Raw genomic sequence first — 15,000 nt, forward strand, 5'->3', positions numbered from 1 at the left:
CTTGGGACTGATCACACACTTGGGACTGATCACACACTTGGGACTGATCACTGTTTGGGTGACTTCATTTGTGTTATCAGAAATTTCTGAATAAAACCTTGCAAGGAACCCCTTCACCAGAATCTCCCGGACGGGCGGAATTTCTGGCGCCATATTAATTCCGGTAAGTGGAGATTTTTAACCACGTCGAGAAATTCTGTATGTTTAGAAGCGCTACAGCCGGTTTTCGTCTTCTAAATTGACTAAATTGTATTTGAGTTCTGGGTGAATAGGGATTAGTAGAGTTTTGAAGTCGTTTGGTTAACGGAGGGACGTGAGGTCCTTGATTTTGGATTTTACTACGACATTGAACTATATACGTACGTGTGACGAGGATTTTGTTTACGGAAGTATAGTACCGTCACGTTGGTTTATGCGCAGCTGGAAAAGTATTAAGAGAAGTACAGAATGAAGCAAGCGGATTTATTTGTTTTTGTGATGAGACGGGGTCTCGCCGCTTGTGAAGAATTCGATAGATCCGGATAGATATTTATTTATTTGTGTTTGTCTGTGATTTTTTATATATATATATATATATATATATATATATATATATATATATATATATATATATATATATATATATATATATATTTTTTTTTTATTATTATTTTTTTCTCTTTATAATTTTTTGGGGGCGTAATGAGCTATATTGTTGAATAATTGAATTGTGGTATTATAAGTGAGATGTCACTGAATTGGTAAATATTAATACGACTTGAATATAATAATTACTAAAGAAGTAAATAATTAATATAAAATGGAGGGCGGTTTTGACCGCGACACAGAGTGGTTTGACCTAAAAATACTTCCGGTTCATAGTCGGAATATGTTGTCGGATGCACAAGTGAAGACTGCTTGCGAGGTTTCGATCGGAGCCATGCCTTTGAAAGATAGAAGAGGTATGAATGAAAAGTTGAACGACTGGATGAAGATTTGTTGTGACGAAGGCTGGTTCCCACCGTTACAATCTACAGTTTGCCTGATATCTCTGATGAAGGCGGTTGAGCTTGCATGCGTACGAAAACGCCGGTCGCTGGATAAATTGGTACGAGAGACGTTTGTATTTTCTTTAAATGGAATGAGAGCTAGACGAAATTGTAAGAAAGTGGATCAAATGATGATTAATGCTAGAAGGTTGGCTTTGGGTAGTTCTGTAAAGATCGCTCGGATGGCTGTGATAAAATCTGGTGATGAAAAAGAGGCTTATTTGGATGCTACTCCAACAGCTCCTCCACCATACGTGGAGCCTATAAACCCGTTTACGGATTCACCATATGATACTTCGGTTTAAATGCTGAAAAATTTACAGGTAAATGGTGGAAATCTCGATGTGGATTGGAATGGTGTAAATTGTGATAAGAATCCTCGACGCGACTCTGTTTTGCGAGCCGCGGCGGACGGATTAGCAGCTGGCGTAACCGCCTCTGTGAAACAATTGGAGGAAAAATTAGACAAAGTGTTGGTTATAAAGGGTGATCCGCAGGAAAAATTGAACCAGGCGGGAGCCTTTAAATTGGAATTGACTAGACACGCTGAAGTGCCACAGTTGGTTCGTAGTAAATGGCGTACGATTCTTTCTCGTTTTGAAAAAGCTGCACACGACGAATTGACAGAAGAGAACCGTTTATTGACGGCTGAACGAGACGAATTGTTTCGGCAACGTGAACGTGAAATGGCTAATGAAACTTCTAATGTATTGGCGAACAGCTATCAAATTGTAGAAATTCAGAAGAAGCTGGCCGATCTAACATGTGCCGTTAAGGCTGTTATAGCGACTAGTGACAGCGTGACTGACAGACTCCCAGACAGTACTCCTAAAAAACCTGCGACTCGTTCGACAGCAGGTTTGCAAGCACCAATGTTGACAAAAATCGACCCCGCCTCCGGGAATTCTGCTACCGTATATAAGCCATTTTTTACCTTCTGATCTTTGCGTGCTTTTGCAGAAACTTCCCCCAGTGCCGGCGGGGGGTGAAAACTGGTTACGGTCTCTACAAAGGGAGGTCATAGGTCAGATTTTGAGATTTTGATGTGCGTGCGCTCTTAACACAAACTTGTCCTCTATCTCAACTCGAAGTGTTGATGACTAATTCAGGAATGTCATCTTTGAGTGACGGTGAGGCACTATCACGTGATAATTATTTAATATTATTTGAAACGCTTGGTGGATTGTTCCCAATCCCGGAAATTGTCATATCTGACTTGGTGTTTGCTCCAAAAGTTGACGAGGAGGCCGCGGCGTTCATTGACCGTGCCCTTGTGGAATTTTCTTTAAAGACTGGCCATTTGCCAACTAACTCTGTACTGTATTCGCAAATCTTTCGAGCTGCGGTGCTAAAGGGTGTGCCAAGGTCTGTTGTGCAGGCGATGGACGCGAATCCGGATTTGCCTGTAACCGAACATGCCAGATGTTTGTCTCATCTTAAACATCATTTGAGAAGGTATGCAAAAGATATTGAATCAAAAAATGAAAAACATCAGAATACTGAAAAACAATTGGCGATTCTGCAATTGCAAACTTTGAAGAAAAAAAGAGGAGGATTTTGGTTCTTCCAGCTTCTACTGATATGTCATCACCTAAATAATGTTGTGGGAGATTGTGTTCTGTATCAGTCAGTGCCTTTTCCTAACCGAGACCAGTGTTTCAACTGTGGCCGTTCTGGACACTGGGCAAATACCTGCCGGCAGCTCCCACGTGTGAGAGGCAGGGGGAGGCGCCAACAATGAGGACGCGGCTACTACCAGCAGAGGGGACGTGACTCACAGGGCCCTCCCACACGCCCAACGTCACAACAACAACAATATCCACCTGTGCCTTATCAGCAGCTCCTGCCGCCACCTGGTGGACAGTTTCCGCAATGACTGGATCCTGGATTCACATGTCAAGGCATGCAAGAGCCGATGATTGACATGACAGTAGGCGGAACTGTTTTATCATTTATGGTAGATACTGGAGCTCGTCATTCTACCATTATGGCGCTGCCACCTGACAGTACGCTCACCATGGATGGTATTTCACTTGTTGGATTTAAGGGAGAACAAACTGTTCTATATATGACATCTCCGATACACACGCAGTGCTTTACACAGACTTTTTTTCACGCATTTGTCTATGCTCCGAACTGTCCTGTGAATCTTTTGGGAAGGGATCTTCTCATAAGAACTGCTCCATTGATCCAGTGTGGGCCGGACGGAATTACGCTTCAGTTCCCAGATGGACATACTTATCACTGTAATGGTGAATCCGCCTCCAACGTCTCCACCCAGTTTGCAATGGTGCCTCAACACGCCATGACATGCACCACTGCTGACATCTACTGGGCAAAGATTGACACTGACTCCTCCGGCTGGAGGGATGCTGAGACATTTTGGAAACTATGGTCATCTTGGGTGAGAAATCTAAGATCATATGAAATGGTTTCTGACTGTATGCATTGCACGTTGTTTTACGACAGGAGAGGTGATGAGATATACAGTGAAGCATTCCGTACAGTTGTTGACAACGCCTGGGAGTTGCGTGTAGGTGATCTGTTTGCAGGAAAGCCCGGCGTGGCTTTTTCTGTTAATCTGACTGAAGAACAATCTCGGTGGTATGAGATGGCGGAACCACCTGATGAATCTGTGCTGGCATGTCATCCTCATATTTCACTGATGGTGTCGTCCCAGCACACGGCGAAAGATTTGGGTCCATTTGTCCTGGCCTGCACAAGAGCAACTGATTGGCAACACTCTATACACACAGATTTACTATATTCCAAATCTCTTGATGCCTATTGGATTAAATCTGATTTGTTTGCCTCCATGTCTGTTTTAGAACATCAACTTTTGGATCGGCATCATGGGAGGGAGACATCTGACAGCGAGCTTGCTGGTGACATGTTGAAAACCTTGCCTGCTGCACTGTGGTCTACTGACCCGACTGATGTGGGCCTGTGTAATGTTGCTCCAGTAACTTTTGAATTAAAACCAGACTCCGCTTGGGTGCCCGCAGTACCCAATGAAAAATGAAGGGCGACTTGGCATCTCAGTAACAACAGTTTTTGTCATCAGCTGCGGCTCTTGTCGTCCCTGATTACACTAAGATGTTTTTTCTAGATGTTTCTGAAAAATCTACCAGTGTTTCGGCTGTTCTTTTTCAAAAAGGGGAGAATGGTAATAGATATGTTTGCCTTTATGCATCAACACCTCTTGAAAAATATGAACAGCGTCATCCTCTTTGTGCAGCTTTTGCTTCAGCACTAGCTCGCTTGATTCAGAAAACATCTCATATTGTGCTACATCACCCGCTGACAGTACGTACATCACATAGTACAGTGCAGTACGTAACCAGCCAAGCATTTACTATGACAGGGGGACGACAGAGAAAGATTGAATTAGTCCTGACACAACCTCACATTTTGTTTGTACATGAGGGAATTAACATGGCAGAAGGCATGTTGGAGGGACAATCCCACTGCTGCACTCAGCGAATTTTGGAAGAGAACTCACTGAGAAAGGACCTTTACGACATCCCACTGGACGACCCAGACTTGACGTTATTTACGGACGGATGTTGTTTTAAGGGAAATGAAGGACTCCAATCAGGTTTTGCTGTAACACAGATGATTGGAACAACTTTTGACCTGATAGTGGCAGACAGACTCACAGGGCCACAGTCAGCTCAACGAGCAGAAATAGTGGCTATGACAACTGCACTAAAAATAGCAAAAGACTGTGAACATCTACACTGACTCTGCGTATGCACACGTAGTGATACACATAGCCATAAAAGAATGGTAAAGAAATGACTTCATGACTGCTTCAGGGTCACCTATCAAACACCACCAAGAAATTTTTTTGATTTGAAAGACGCCTTGCTACTGCCTAAAGCAGTAGCTGTGATAAAATGTAAAGGACATTCAAAAAAGAATGATTTTGTGTCAGAAGGAAATGATTCTGCAGACAAGGCGGCAAAACAAGCAGCGGGTTACAGCCCAACACTTCAATTGATGGTGAGCGAAGGTGAATTAGGAGACGGACAAGAAATAACCACAGACATAATTAACTCTTTGACCGCCATAAACGTTATAAAACGTTTAGCATAAACCTACGGAAGGGCGCCGAGGACGTTAAAAGACGTTCACTATGTTTTTTTGGTTTTTTTTGGAAACGGGTGGAGGAAAGCCTTGGGCAGCTGTGCTGAAAGTATCAGGCAGATCTGGTTAGTATAAGGACTCGTTTTGGCCCCTAGATGGCAGCGATGACTCTCTTTGCACAAGGTTGGATGGGCCGCCCACCGTGGGCGTCAGTAGAAGACGTGAGGCGGAGCTAGAGTGTTGAGGAGACAATGGCTGATGAAGCCACAATGGCTGACCAAGCAACCGGTTGCAAGCAGCTCACGCTTGAGCATTTTTTTAAAAGACGGAAAGCATCGATCAGTACTAAAAAGCGCATTGATGTCGACGATGATGATGACTCCGAGCTTGACGCCAAAGTTGGAAGCCTTGACGCGACTGTTATGATCACGTAGTAAGCCTCACCGGCTAAGCGCGGCTAGCGCTGCTAAGGCCGGAAAACGCGCACAATAACCGACCGGGTACTTCTACACAATCGGACATTCGATCGGGCGATGGAGAGTTGGCATCGACCAATGCAGATTGATGATGATGATGATGGTGAATCCCGAGGTTGACGCCACAGTTGGACGCGGCCTTTATTCTCACGTCATAAAGCATCACCGGCTAGCTCTGCTAACGCCGGAGCTGCACATGCGGACATTTTGTCGGACAATGAAGAGTACCCCGAGTCCAATGCATATTCATCGGAGGAGCGGTTACAGTCTGATCACGGAGAAGACACTGGTTCTGGACTACGATGCCACCATGAATGGAGTGGATAAGATGGATCAGAACATCTACCACTCGGTATAGCAACTGAAGGACATGAGGAAGCCAGACGTAACACCACCGTAACGTAACCGTAGCATGATCCTGATATTAGGCTTGATGGCAACACACACTGCAGTATATACTTGCTATTCCCCGGAAAAAACGGCCTGCAAGAAAGTGGAGCTTTTGCACGCGAAGAGGCAATCTGTTGTGCAAATGCTGTTGCGTCTCCTTGCACGCAGGGGAGAAAAAACAAAAAGAAAAACTGTCGTTGAAACATCCACATATTTGTAAATAGCACCACAGTTGCACACATTTGTAAATAGTTTGCCAAATTGTTGTCAAATTGTTACACTGTTGAATGTAAATAAACGTATTTTGCTATCAAAAAACACATTTTCATTCTTGGTGGTAGTGTTTTATAGAAGTAAAGCACTATTTAGGTGTTTGTGGCATCATTCATGGACAAAAAGAAGTGTAAAATTCACTAGAATGCATGAAATAATATTGTTTCACTAAAAGCTTGATTTCTCCGTATTTGAGTCCAAAACAAGCAAAATCGGATGAAACTAACCATTTTCTATTATTGATTACTAAAGAACGGAATAAGGTAGAAACAAACTTTTTTTTTCTGATGAAAGACCAATCTTTCATTTGGTAGTATGTGTGTTTCCATAGTCCAAACAGAACATTTTCTGTGGACCTTGAAAGATCAGTCAAAATGCTTAAATCGGCTGGCACTGACGGCATCCCTTTTCTGAAAACGTCTGGCAGTCAAAGAGTTAAGCTGTGGCAGGAGAAGGCCAGTCCGGAAGAACAGAGTGTGTGGCTGGCAAAAGGCGGACAAAAGGATGAAGCAGGTATATGGCGGAAAGAAGGTAAATATATCCCATCGCAGAAACAATTAAAAAATCTAATTTCTGAAGCCCATGGACTGTGCCATGTTGGCACAGAGGAAATAATGAGACGATTATGTAACTGGTGGCATCCTTACATGAGACAAATTGTTAAAAATGAACTGCAGGACTGCAGTGTTTGTAATAAATTTAACAGTAAAATGACATCTAAACCAACTCCTGGCACTCACGATCCAGAAGTGACTGCCCCAGGACAAGTAATCTCAATGGATTTTACAGATATGATTAAACCAGTGGAAGGATACCGATATTTGTTGGTAATTGTGTATTCCTTTTCCGGGTGGCCGGAGGCATATCAATGTAAATCTGAAACAGCAGAGGTGGTGGTAAAACATTTGATTAATCATTACATACCATCACATGGGTTTCCCAGAAAAATTAGATCAGACAATGGAACTCTTTTTAAAAATAAACATCTACAAGAAGTGGAAAAAGCATTGGGGCTAAGACATACATTTGGGTCAGTCTATCATCCTCAATCCCAAAGACAGGTTGAGCGAATGAATAGAAATATTAAAGAAAAATTAGCTAAAGCACTGGCCTCGTCAAATTTGAATTGGCTACAAGCTCTTCCTATTGCATTAATGAATGTGCGAATGTCATTAAACTCAGCTAAAGGCTCCATTTGAAGGTCACAAAAATAGACCATTTCCGGCTCCAAATGCGCCGCTGGAAGAGTCACACATTGAAGGACCTCCAGTACTAAAACAATTAGTATCTACATTCTCTAAGCTAACAAAAAAGTGGCCAGTTGCTCCTTTAGAAATAAATGATTGTGAATATGTGTGGTTAAAGGTGACTAAAAGAAAATGGTTTGCTCCCAAGTGGACCGGACCCCACAAAGTCAGAGAGGACGTCTTGTGCAGTGCGCTTGCATAAGAAGGGGGACACGTGGTACCACCTGTCATCTAACAGGCCCGCCGGAACCGCCTCTGGCCCAGCGATCCGACAACCTGAGGGCCATAACTGCTGATTCAGTATCCAGTGTCGAGCTGCCTCCTTGAGGACATCATTCAACGGAGATTGAGTCAAGTGCCCTTTTTCTGGGCATCATTCCACCAAGAGTCACATTTGCGGGCAGAATAATCCCGGTGACAAATTGAAAGACCTCAGGCAGTCTACCCTGAGGTCCTTAAAGAAGGGAAAAAACTGACACACACTATTTTCATTCAACAAAGAACTTCATCACGAGATGGCTTCAAAGCGGGAACACATATTCGTCTGCTGCTGCATCGCGACATTTCTTCTTATATTGACTTGTATGCCGATCTGGTATTTCTGCAAGCCCCTTGACACAACTTTGAACGTAACTACAACGCATCGTATTAAGCGAGATATTGATTCTCCACACATTCCCTGGATCATATCCTGGACTTATAATGACTCAATTGCAGTGACAGTTGCTCCAAACACAAACACTTCCGTTAAAATTCCTATTAAATCCTTGAAGGGATTTATAAGTGGGAAACAGACTAGGGGGGGGGGGGGTGTTGGGTGACATATTGGTGGTATTTGACAGGACATGTTTTCCGGCGAGATTGGAGTGATTTTATTACCACCCAAAGTGGACAATACTGGTTACCGGGAACGAGCGAGGAGGCTATTTTCTTTAGTAAAAGGGTAATACTACGTAAAATGGGAGGTCAACTCGAATTGACCTTCGTTTTTCCTGATGGAAATATACGGCCGCCTAATGTAACTCTACATATTACCTCCTGTTTTGGATTATTGTTATGGGCTTGGTTCTCTGGAACTGACCCATATTTTCCTATTGTAGTTTGTGTAAATAAAACTATGAGTAAGTTAGAACAACCAAAAATGACTAAATATACAATGGAGACCGGGGTAGAGGCTGTAAGTGTACCGATTGATGGTGTAGTTGAGTGGTTTCGTGTTACGACAGGACTGTCCGACAGCAGTAACAATTGGCTATTGCTGGCGAACGAAGCAGCGCGTGCCTCTGGTAAAGATTGTGTGGTATGTGTAGGACCACGACCTTTATTGCGAGTAATTCCTGCTAAAATAGAAGATTACTGTGTAATGGAACTCATGAATAAAACTGTCCCTAATGTTAAATGCTCTCAATGGGATAAGGTGTATCCACTCGTAAATTGGCAGACAACTAAACCAATATTTTCAAATAAAGTTGCGGATGGTAGTTTTTCATGTATAAAAATGACAGGTACTGGAGAACAATTGGGAGACCTAAATCACATCACTCACTGTATTTCAGTAATAGATGTGGGACAAAAGTTCCAACCTCAGTCGAGAGCAGACATCTGGTGGCGGTGTGGTGATAACAGAATATTTGATAAGTTACCTTTAAATATAAAAGGATATTGTGCTCTCATAACCCTCCTTCTGCCAGTACAAGTCTTCCCCACCTCTGTTGATAACCTTCTACAAATGACTGATACTTGGGAACCAAAATCTTCTCCTTCTTTTCAAAGACTTAAACGATCTTCTTGGCAAGAACAAAATGTACCCACCTACATTGATGCAATTGGAGTACCAAGAGGTGTGCCAGATGAGTACAAATTGGCTGATCAAGTACTCTCAGGATTTGAATCTCTAATTTGTTGGTGGTGCACCATTAACAAAAACGTAGATAGAATTAATTATGTACATTATAATGTACAAAGGCTAGGAAATTGGACTCAATCTGGTTTAGAGGCTGTACACGGCCAGTTAGCTGCCACATCTTTGATGGCATTCCAAAATCGAATTGCACTAGATATGTTGCTGGCAGAAAGGGGCAGAGTTTGCTCAATGTTTGGAGATCAGTGTTGTACTTTTATTCCTAATAATACTGCACCAGATGGAAGTTTAACCAGTGCAATTGAAGGACTGCGGACACTCAAGAAAATGAAAGAGCATTCCGGTGTGGATACTTCTGTATGGGATAATTGGATGGATGTTTTTGGGCGCTATAAAACTTTAGTTTCCTCAATTTTGATATCTGTGGCTGTATTTGCTGCATTATTAACTATGTGTGGGTGCTGCTGTATTCCATGTATTCGCTCTCTTTGCCAAATAATTATTACCACGGCTATTGAAAAACAGGATGTACAAAATAAGTCTTCTTATATGATGGTCGAGTCTGTTGCTTCTCCATTCGTGCCTGCTGTTGCGACATCCAATGAAGATCCTGCTGGTATCTTTCTGTAAAAATGTTTATATTATGTTGGGCTCTTGAGAGCCCAATTGAAGGAATGTTAACATTGTTAACATTTTTACTGTTTTATTCTATATTTTAACTGTTTTGAATTTAGTTATAACTGTGTAGATGTAGGTGTAATTATGTTAACTTAATATAGCTCGATGAATAATGTTTTTGATTGTTTTCTTATCTGTCTCTCTTGCCTGGGAAAGAGAAAAATAATACGTTTATTTTCTATTATCTAGGGGAGTAGAGTTTGTTGGACTTTCTGTTCGGTCAAAGAAAGTCCAAGGACAAGCTGGTATACTGCTGCCGAAGTCTAATCTGATTTTTTACCTACGGGAACTTGCTGAGGGAGGGGAGAGGCGATTTCCTGTGAACACTGATTTTCAATAAATGTGCAGTGTGCTCGAGTTTGGGAGACACACTTGGGACTGATCACTGTTTGGGTGACTTAATTTGTGTTATCAGAAATTTCTGAATAAAACCTTGCAAGGAACCCCTTTCACCAGAATCTCAACTTGGATTTATTGGAACACGCAAAAAGTACAAAATATAGTGTACTTTAACAAGATGAACCTAAGGAACCAGTCCATACATCAACTTTGTACTAAGTAGTTAAAGTGATATGAAAGTTAATAAGGGCTGCATGTTAAAAAACCCTTTTTGTTTTCAAGTTGTTGATGCTGTTACTGAAAAACAGTACACATTTGTTTTCATCAAAACCCTTTGTTTGAAAAGTCTGTTTTCATTTTAGATTGGCAATGTAACACATGCTGAAGTTAAAGACGTGTTCACATCTAGAGGAAATTTGCAAATAACAGCTCATAAGAAGTTACTTGAAACATTTTGTACATGTGTGGTCACTTTAGCAGGTGAAAAAAGATAAGTACATGTGTTGTTGACATGAAAAGATACTTTGTTCAAGATAACAAATGGTAGCAGAGAACTTTGTAATCAATTGAACATGAAGATGTGTTGTCACTTTAGAATAGAGGCTGCAGCAGATGATTTGTTCACATTAAAATTAGGGATGCAACGGTTCTCGGTCTTATACTGAAACCGTCATCACTGTAGTGAACCTCAACATAGCAATGGTTGCTAATTTTTGAAACCTCATCAAAGACAAAATAACTCCTCTCTTTTGTCTTGGGACACTCCAAAGAGGGGGTTGGTTACCTCCACTTACGAGTTTCTTATTTTTGCAACAGAACAAACAACAACTATGAAATGTTATGTGTTTGCCATTCTGAAAGCCTTACAGTATGAAATGCTGTGAATGTGTTTCATGTGTGTGGGCAATTCCCCCATTTAACTTTTCATTAAAGCACATAGATGACTAAGAGTTGTAAGCTTTGGGTTACATTCTGTTCATGTTCTCTGTGTTTGAATTTATTGAATCTTGATCTCAGAATCTTGCCAAAGATTGGACCATAATTCAACCTGATGATTCTTTACAAAATTCTCCCGAAGCTGGTAATTTTCCACCAACCAATCCAACCCTTCTACCAATCGGGTTGAATGGTAAGGTTAACTTTTGGTCCCACTTTTGCCTGACTAGAGAAATTTCACCACTTCATTCAAAACCATTCAACTTTAGCTGATCCTTGTGTATTTGATCTTTTTTCGTGCTTACTTGTTCTATTTCCTATCACAGTAGTTAGTGTTTTGTATTTTAAATTCCCAAGTAGATTAGAAAATAAAGGTGTACATAATCGAAACCGGATTGTGTAGTGTGTGTGTGTGTGTTTTAACAATTTATACTAACCTCTAAGATGGAAAAATTTAATTGTATATTAAATTAGCCTTCCTTTTAATGACTGATTTACCGAGGTTATCATCTGTTATCCTGATAAAACTCTAAAAACCGATGTAGTGCTGTGAAAGGCGAGCTCAAGATGAATTAAAATATTAAGCTTGAGTTCATCAATCAATTATTTAATTTAATAATTAAATTACTGCACCCAACCCCCAAAAATCCCAATATGATACAGAAAGTTGCATAACTTTTTAAGTCAACAACTTAGAGACAAATGAACACACTCCCAAAGAATTACGACAATTAATTAATTGAAATCGTTATTTATTACATTTAATAAGATTTTGATTCCGTTTTTTTTATTAACTCTTTGACTGCCAGACGTTTTCAGAAAAGGGATGCCGTCAGTGCCAGCCGATTTAAGCATTTTGACTGATCTTTCAAGGTCCACAGAAAATGTTCTGTTTGGACTATGGAAACACATATACTACCAAATGAAAGATTGGACTTTCATCTTTCATCAGAAAAAAAAAGTTTGTTTCTACCTTATTCCGCTCTTTAGTAATCAACAATAGAAAATGGTTAGTTTCACCCGATTTCGCTTGTTTTGAACTCAAATACGGAGAAATCAAGCTTTTAGTGAAACGATATAATTATTTCATGCATTCTAGTGAATTTTACACTTCTTTTTGTCCATGAATGATGCCACAAACACCTAAAGAGTGCTTTACTTCTATAAAACACTACCACCAAGAATGAAAAAGTGTTTTTTGATAGCAAAATACGTTTATTTACATTCAACAGTGTAACAATTTGACAACAATTTGGCAAACTATTTACAAATGTGTGCAACTGTGGTGCTATTTACAAATATGTGGATGTTTCAACGAGTTTTTCTTTTTGTTTTTTCTCCCCTGCGTGCAAGGAGACGCAACCGCATTTGCACAACAGATTGCCTCTTCGCGTGCAAAAGCTCCTTTCTTGCAGGCCGTTTTTTCCGGGGAATAGCAAGTATATACTGCAGTGTGTGTTGCCATCAAGTCTAATATCAGGATCATGCTACGGTTACGTTACGGTGGTGTTACGTCTGGCTTCCTCATGTCCTTCAGTTGCTATACCGAGTGGTAGATGTTCTGATCCATCTTATCCATGGTGGCATCGTAGTCCAGAAACAGTGTCTTCTCCGTGATCAGACTGTACCCGCTCCTCCGATGAATATGCATTGGACTCGGGGTACTCTTCATTGTCCGACAAAATGTCCGCATGTGAAAGCTCCGGCGTTAGCAGAGCTAGCCGGTGATGCTTTATGACGTGAGAATAAAGGCCGCGTCCAACTGTGGCGTCAACCTCGGGATTCACCATCATGATCATCATCAATCTGCATTGGTCGATGCCAACTCTCCATCGCCCGATCGAATGTCCGATTGTGTAGAAGTACCCGGTCGGTTATTGTGCGCGTTTTCCGGCCTTAGCAGCGCTAGCCGCGCTTAGCCGGTGAGACTTACTACGTGATCATAACGGTCGCGTCAAGGCTTCCAACTTTGGCGTCAAGCTCGGAGTCATCATCATCGTCGACATCAATGCGCTTTTTAGTATTGATCGATGCTTTCCGTCTTTGAAAAAAATGCTCAAGCGTGAGCTGCTTGCACCCGGTTGCTTGGTCAGCCATTGTGGCTTCATCAGCCATTGTCCCCTCAACACTCTAGCTCCGCCTCACGTCTTCTACTGACGCCCACGGTGGGCGGCCCATCCAACCTTGTGCAAAGAGAGTCATCGCTGCCATCTAGGGGCCAAAACGAGTCCTTATACTAATCAGATCTGCCTGATACTTTCAGCACAGCTGCCCAAGGCTTTCCTGCACCCGTTTCCCAAAAAAAAAAAAAAAAACATAGTGAACGTCTTTTAACGTCCTCGGCGCCCTTCCCTAGGTTTATGCGTTTTATAACGTTTATGGCGGTCAAAGAGTTAATAGCCAAAAACGCTTATTTGGCAAAAAAAAATTCATATCAATACTTTCTTGACCTAAAATGTAGCCGCAAGGGGGAACAAGCCAGTGTCTTCTTGTGCCGGTCCCAAGCCCGGATAAATGCAGAGGGTTGTGTTAGGAAGGGCATCCGACGTAAAACTTTGGCCAAATCAAATATGCGAATCAAATATATGACTTCCATACCGAATCGGTCAAGGCCTCGGTTAACAACGACCGCCATTGGTGCTGTTGACCTACAGGATGCCGGTGGAAACTGAACTACTGTTGGTCGAAGAAGGAGAAGAGGACCACCAAGAGTCTAGGACAGAGTAGGGAATTGGAATGTTGGAACGATGACAGGAAAAGGTAGAGAGCTGGTTGACATGATGCAGAGGAGGAAGGTGGACATTCTATGTGTTCAGGAGACCAGGTGGAAAGGGAGCAAAGCTAGAAGTTTAGGAGCAGGGTACAAGTTGTTATATCATGGGGTAGATAGGAAAATAAATGGAGTAGGAGTTATCGTGAAGGAGGAGTTTGTTAGGAACGTCCTGGGTCTCATGTGGGATGTATGGTTTCTCCTCATCTAGAAAAACTTTGATAAGCAACCGTTCAACTGCTTCTGTTACCGCCTTCAGGCTGAAGACAGCCTTGGCATATGATTTGCCACTCAGAATATTTTTCAGGCATCCACTGGTTGTAAGGCCAGTCTCTATGAGGATCTCCACATAGCCAGCTCCAAGACAATTGCACCCTGTGAGCCTGTCCATGTAATTCATGGCTGTATGGAACTTTCCAATGAGGATCATATGATTTCTGAATTCCTCCTCGTATTTCCACACTATAGGACAGGCCTTCATGACCACTCCCAGGTCAAACCTCCTCCGTTGCTGCCTCAGACCTTTTAGGTAACTTATACACTACTGCGTTGTCTGTAATTGGCTGGTTGATGGGGGTGTAAAAGTCAATTGTAGATTTCATAGGAGGCACTTTTCCTGTGCTTGAAATAAAACCACCAAATCCAGGTACCCGCTGTTTCCCCTGGCTGCCTAACCATCTGCAGAGGAGGTATCTGTAGTAATGCAACATTATGGTACCATAGGACTCTTGAATTTTATCGGGAGGGATAAAGTTCACATTCTTGGGGAATTTGGGGCCAGACTTTTTGAATGACAACTCAAGGAGCACGTCAGGCGGCGTGATCTTAAGGCTTCCCATCTTGGATGACCTGTCATATAGAGGAAAGGACCTCTTCTTGGTGCTCACATGGCTCTCCTTTACCTCTGAATCAT

General features: G+C 41.9%; 3 protein-coding genes across 4 annotated transcripts in view; 2 read left to right on the forward strand and 1 right to left on the reverse strand.

Moving 5' to 3' along the window:
- Positions 1-15,000, reverse strand: part of spdl1 (spindle apparatus coiled-coil protein 1) — an 89,787-nt gene that overhangs the window by 26,490 nt on the left and 48,297 nt on the right. The gene's annotated exons all lie outside the window — the stretch shown is intronic.
- On the forward strand, positions 2,944-4,050 carry LOC147167822 (uncharacterized). Its single transcript, XM_086084558.1, has one exon. The coding sequence runs from the start codon at positions 2,944-2,946 to the stop codon at positions 4,048-4,050; it is 1,107 nt and encodes a 368-aa protein (XP_085940684.1).
- LOC147167823 (uncharacterized) lies at positions 8,389-10,805 on the forward strand. The gene has a single exon (XM_086085343.1). The coding sequence runs from the start codon at positions 8,462-8,464 to the stop codon at positions 9,992-9,994; it is 1,533 nt and encodes a 510-aa protein (XP_085941469.1). The 5' UTR covers positions 8,389-8,461; the 3' UTR covers positions 9,995-10,805.

The sequence above is a fragment of the Leptonotus elevatus genome, chromosome 9 (assembly GCF_054856555.1).
Source record: "Leptonotus elevatus isolate MCC_2025b chromosome 9, RoL_Lele_1.0, whole genome shotgun sequence".
Taxonomy (NCBI): Eukaryota; Metazoa; Chordata; class Actinopteri; order Syngnathiformes; family Syngnathidae; genus Leptonotus; species Leptonotus elevatus.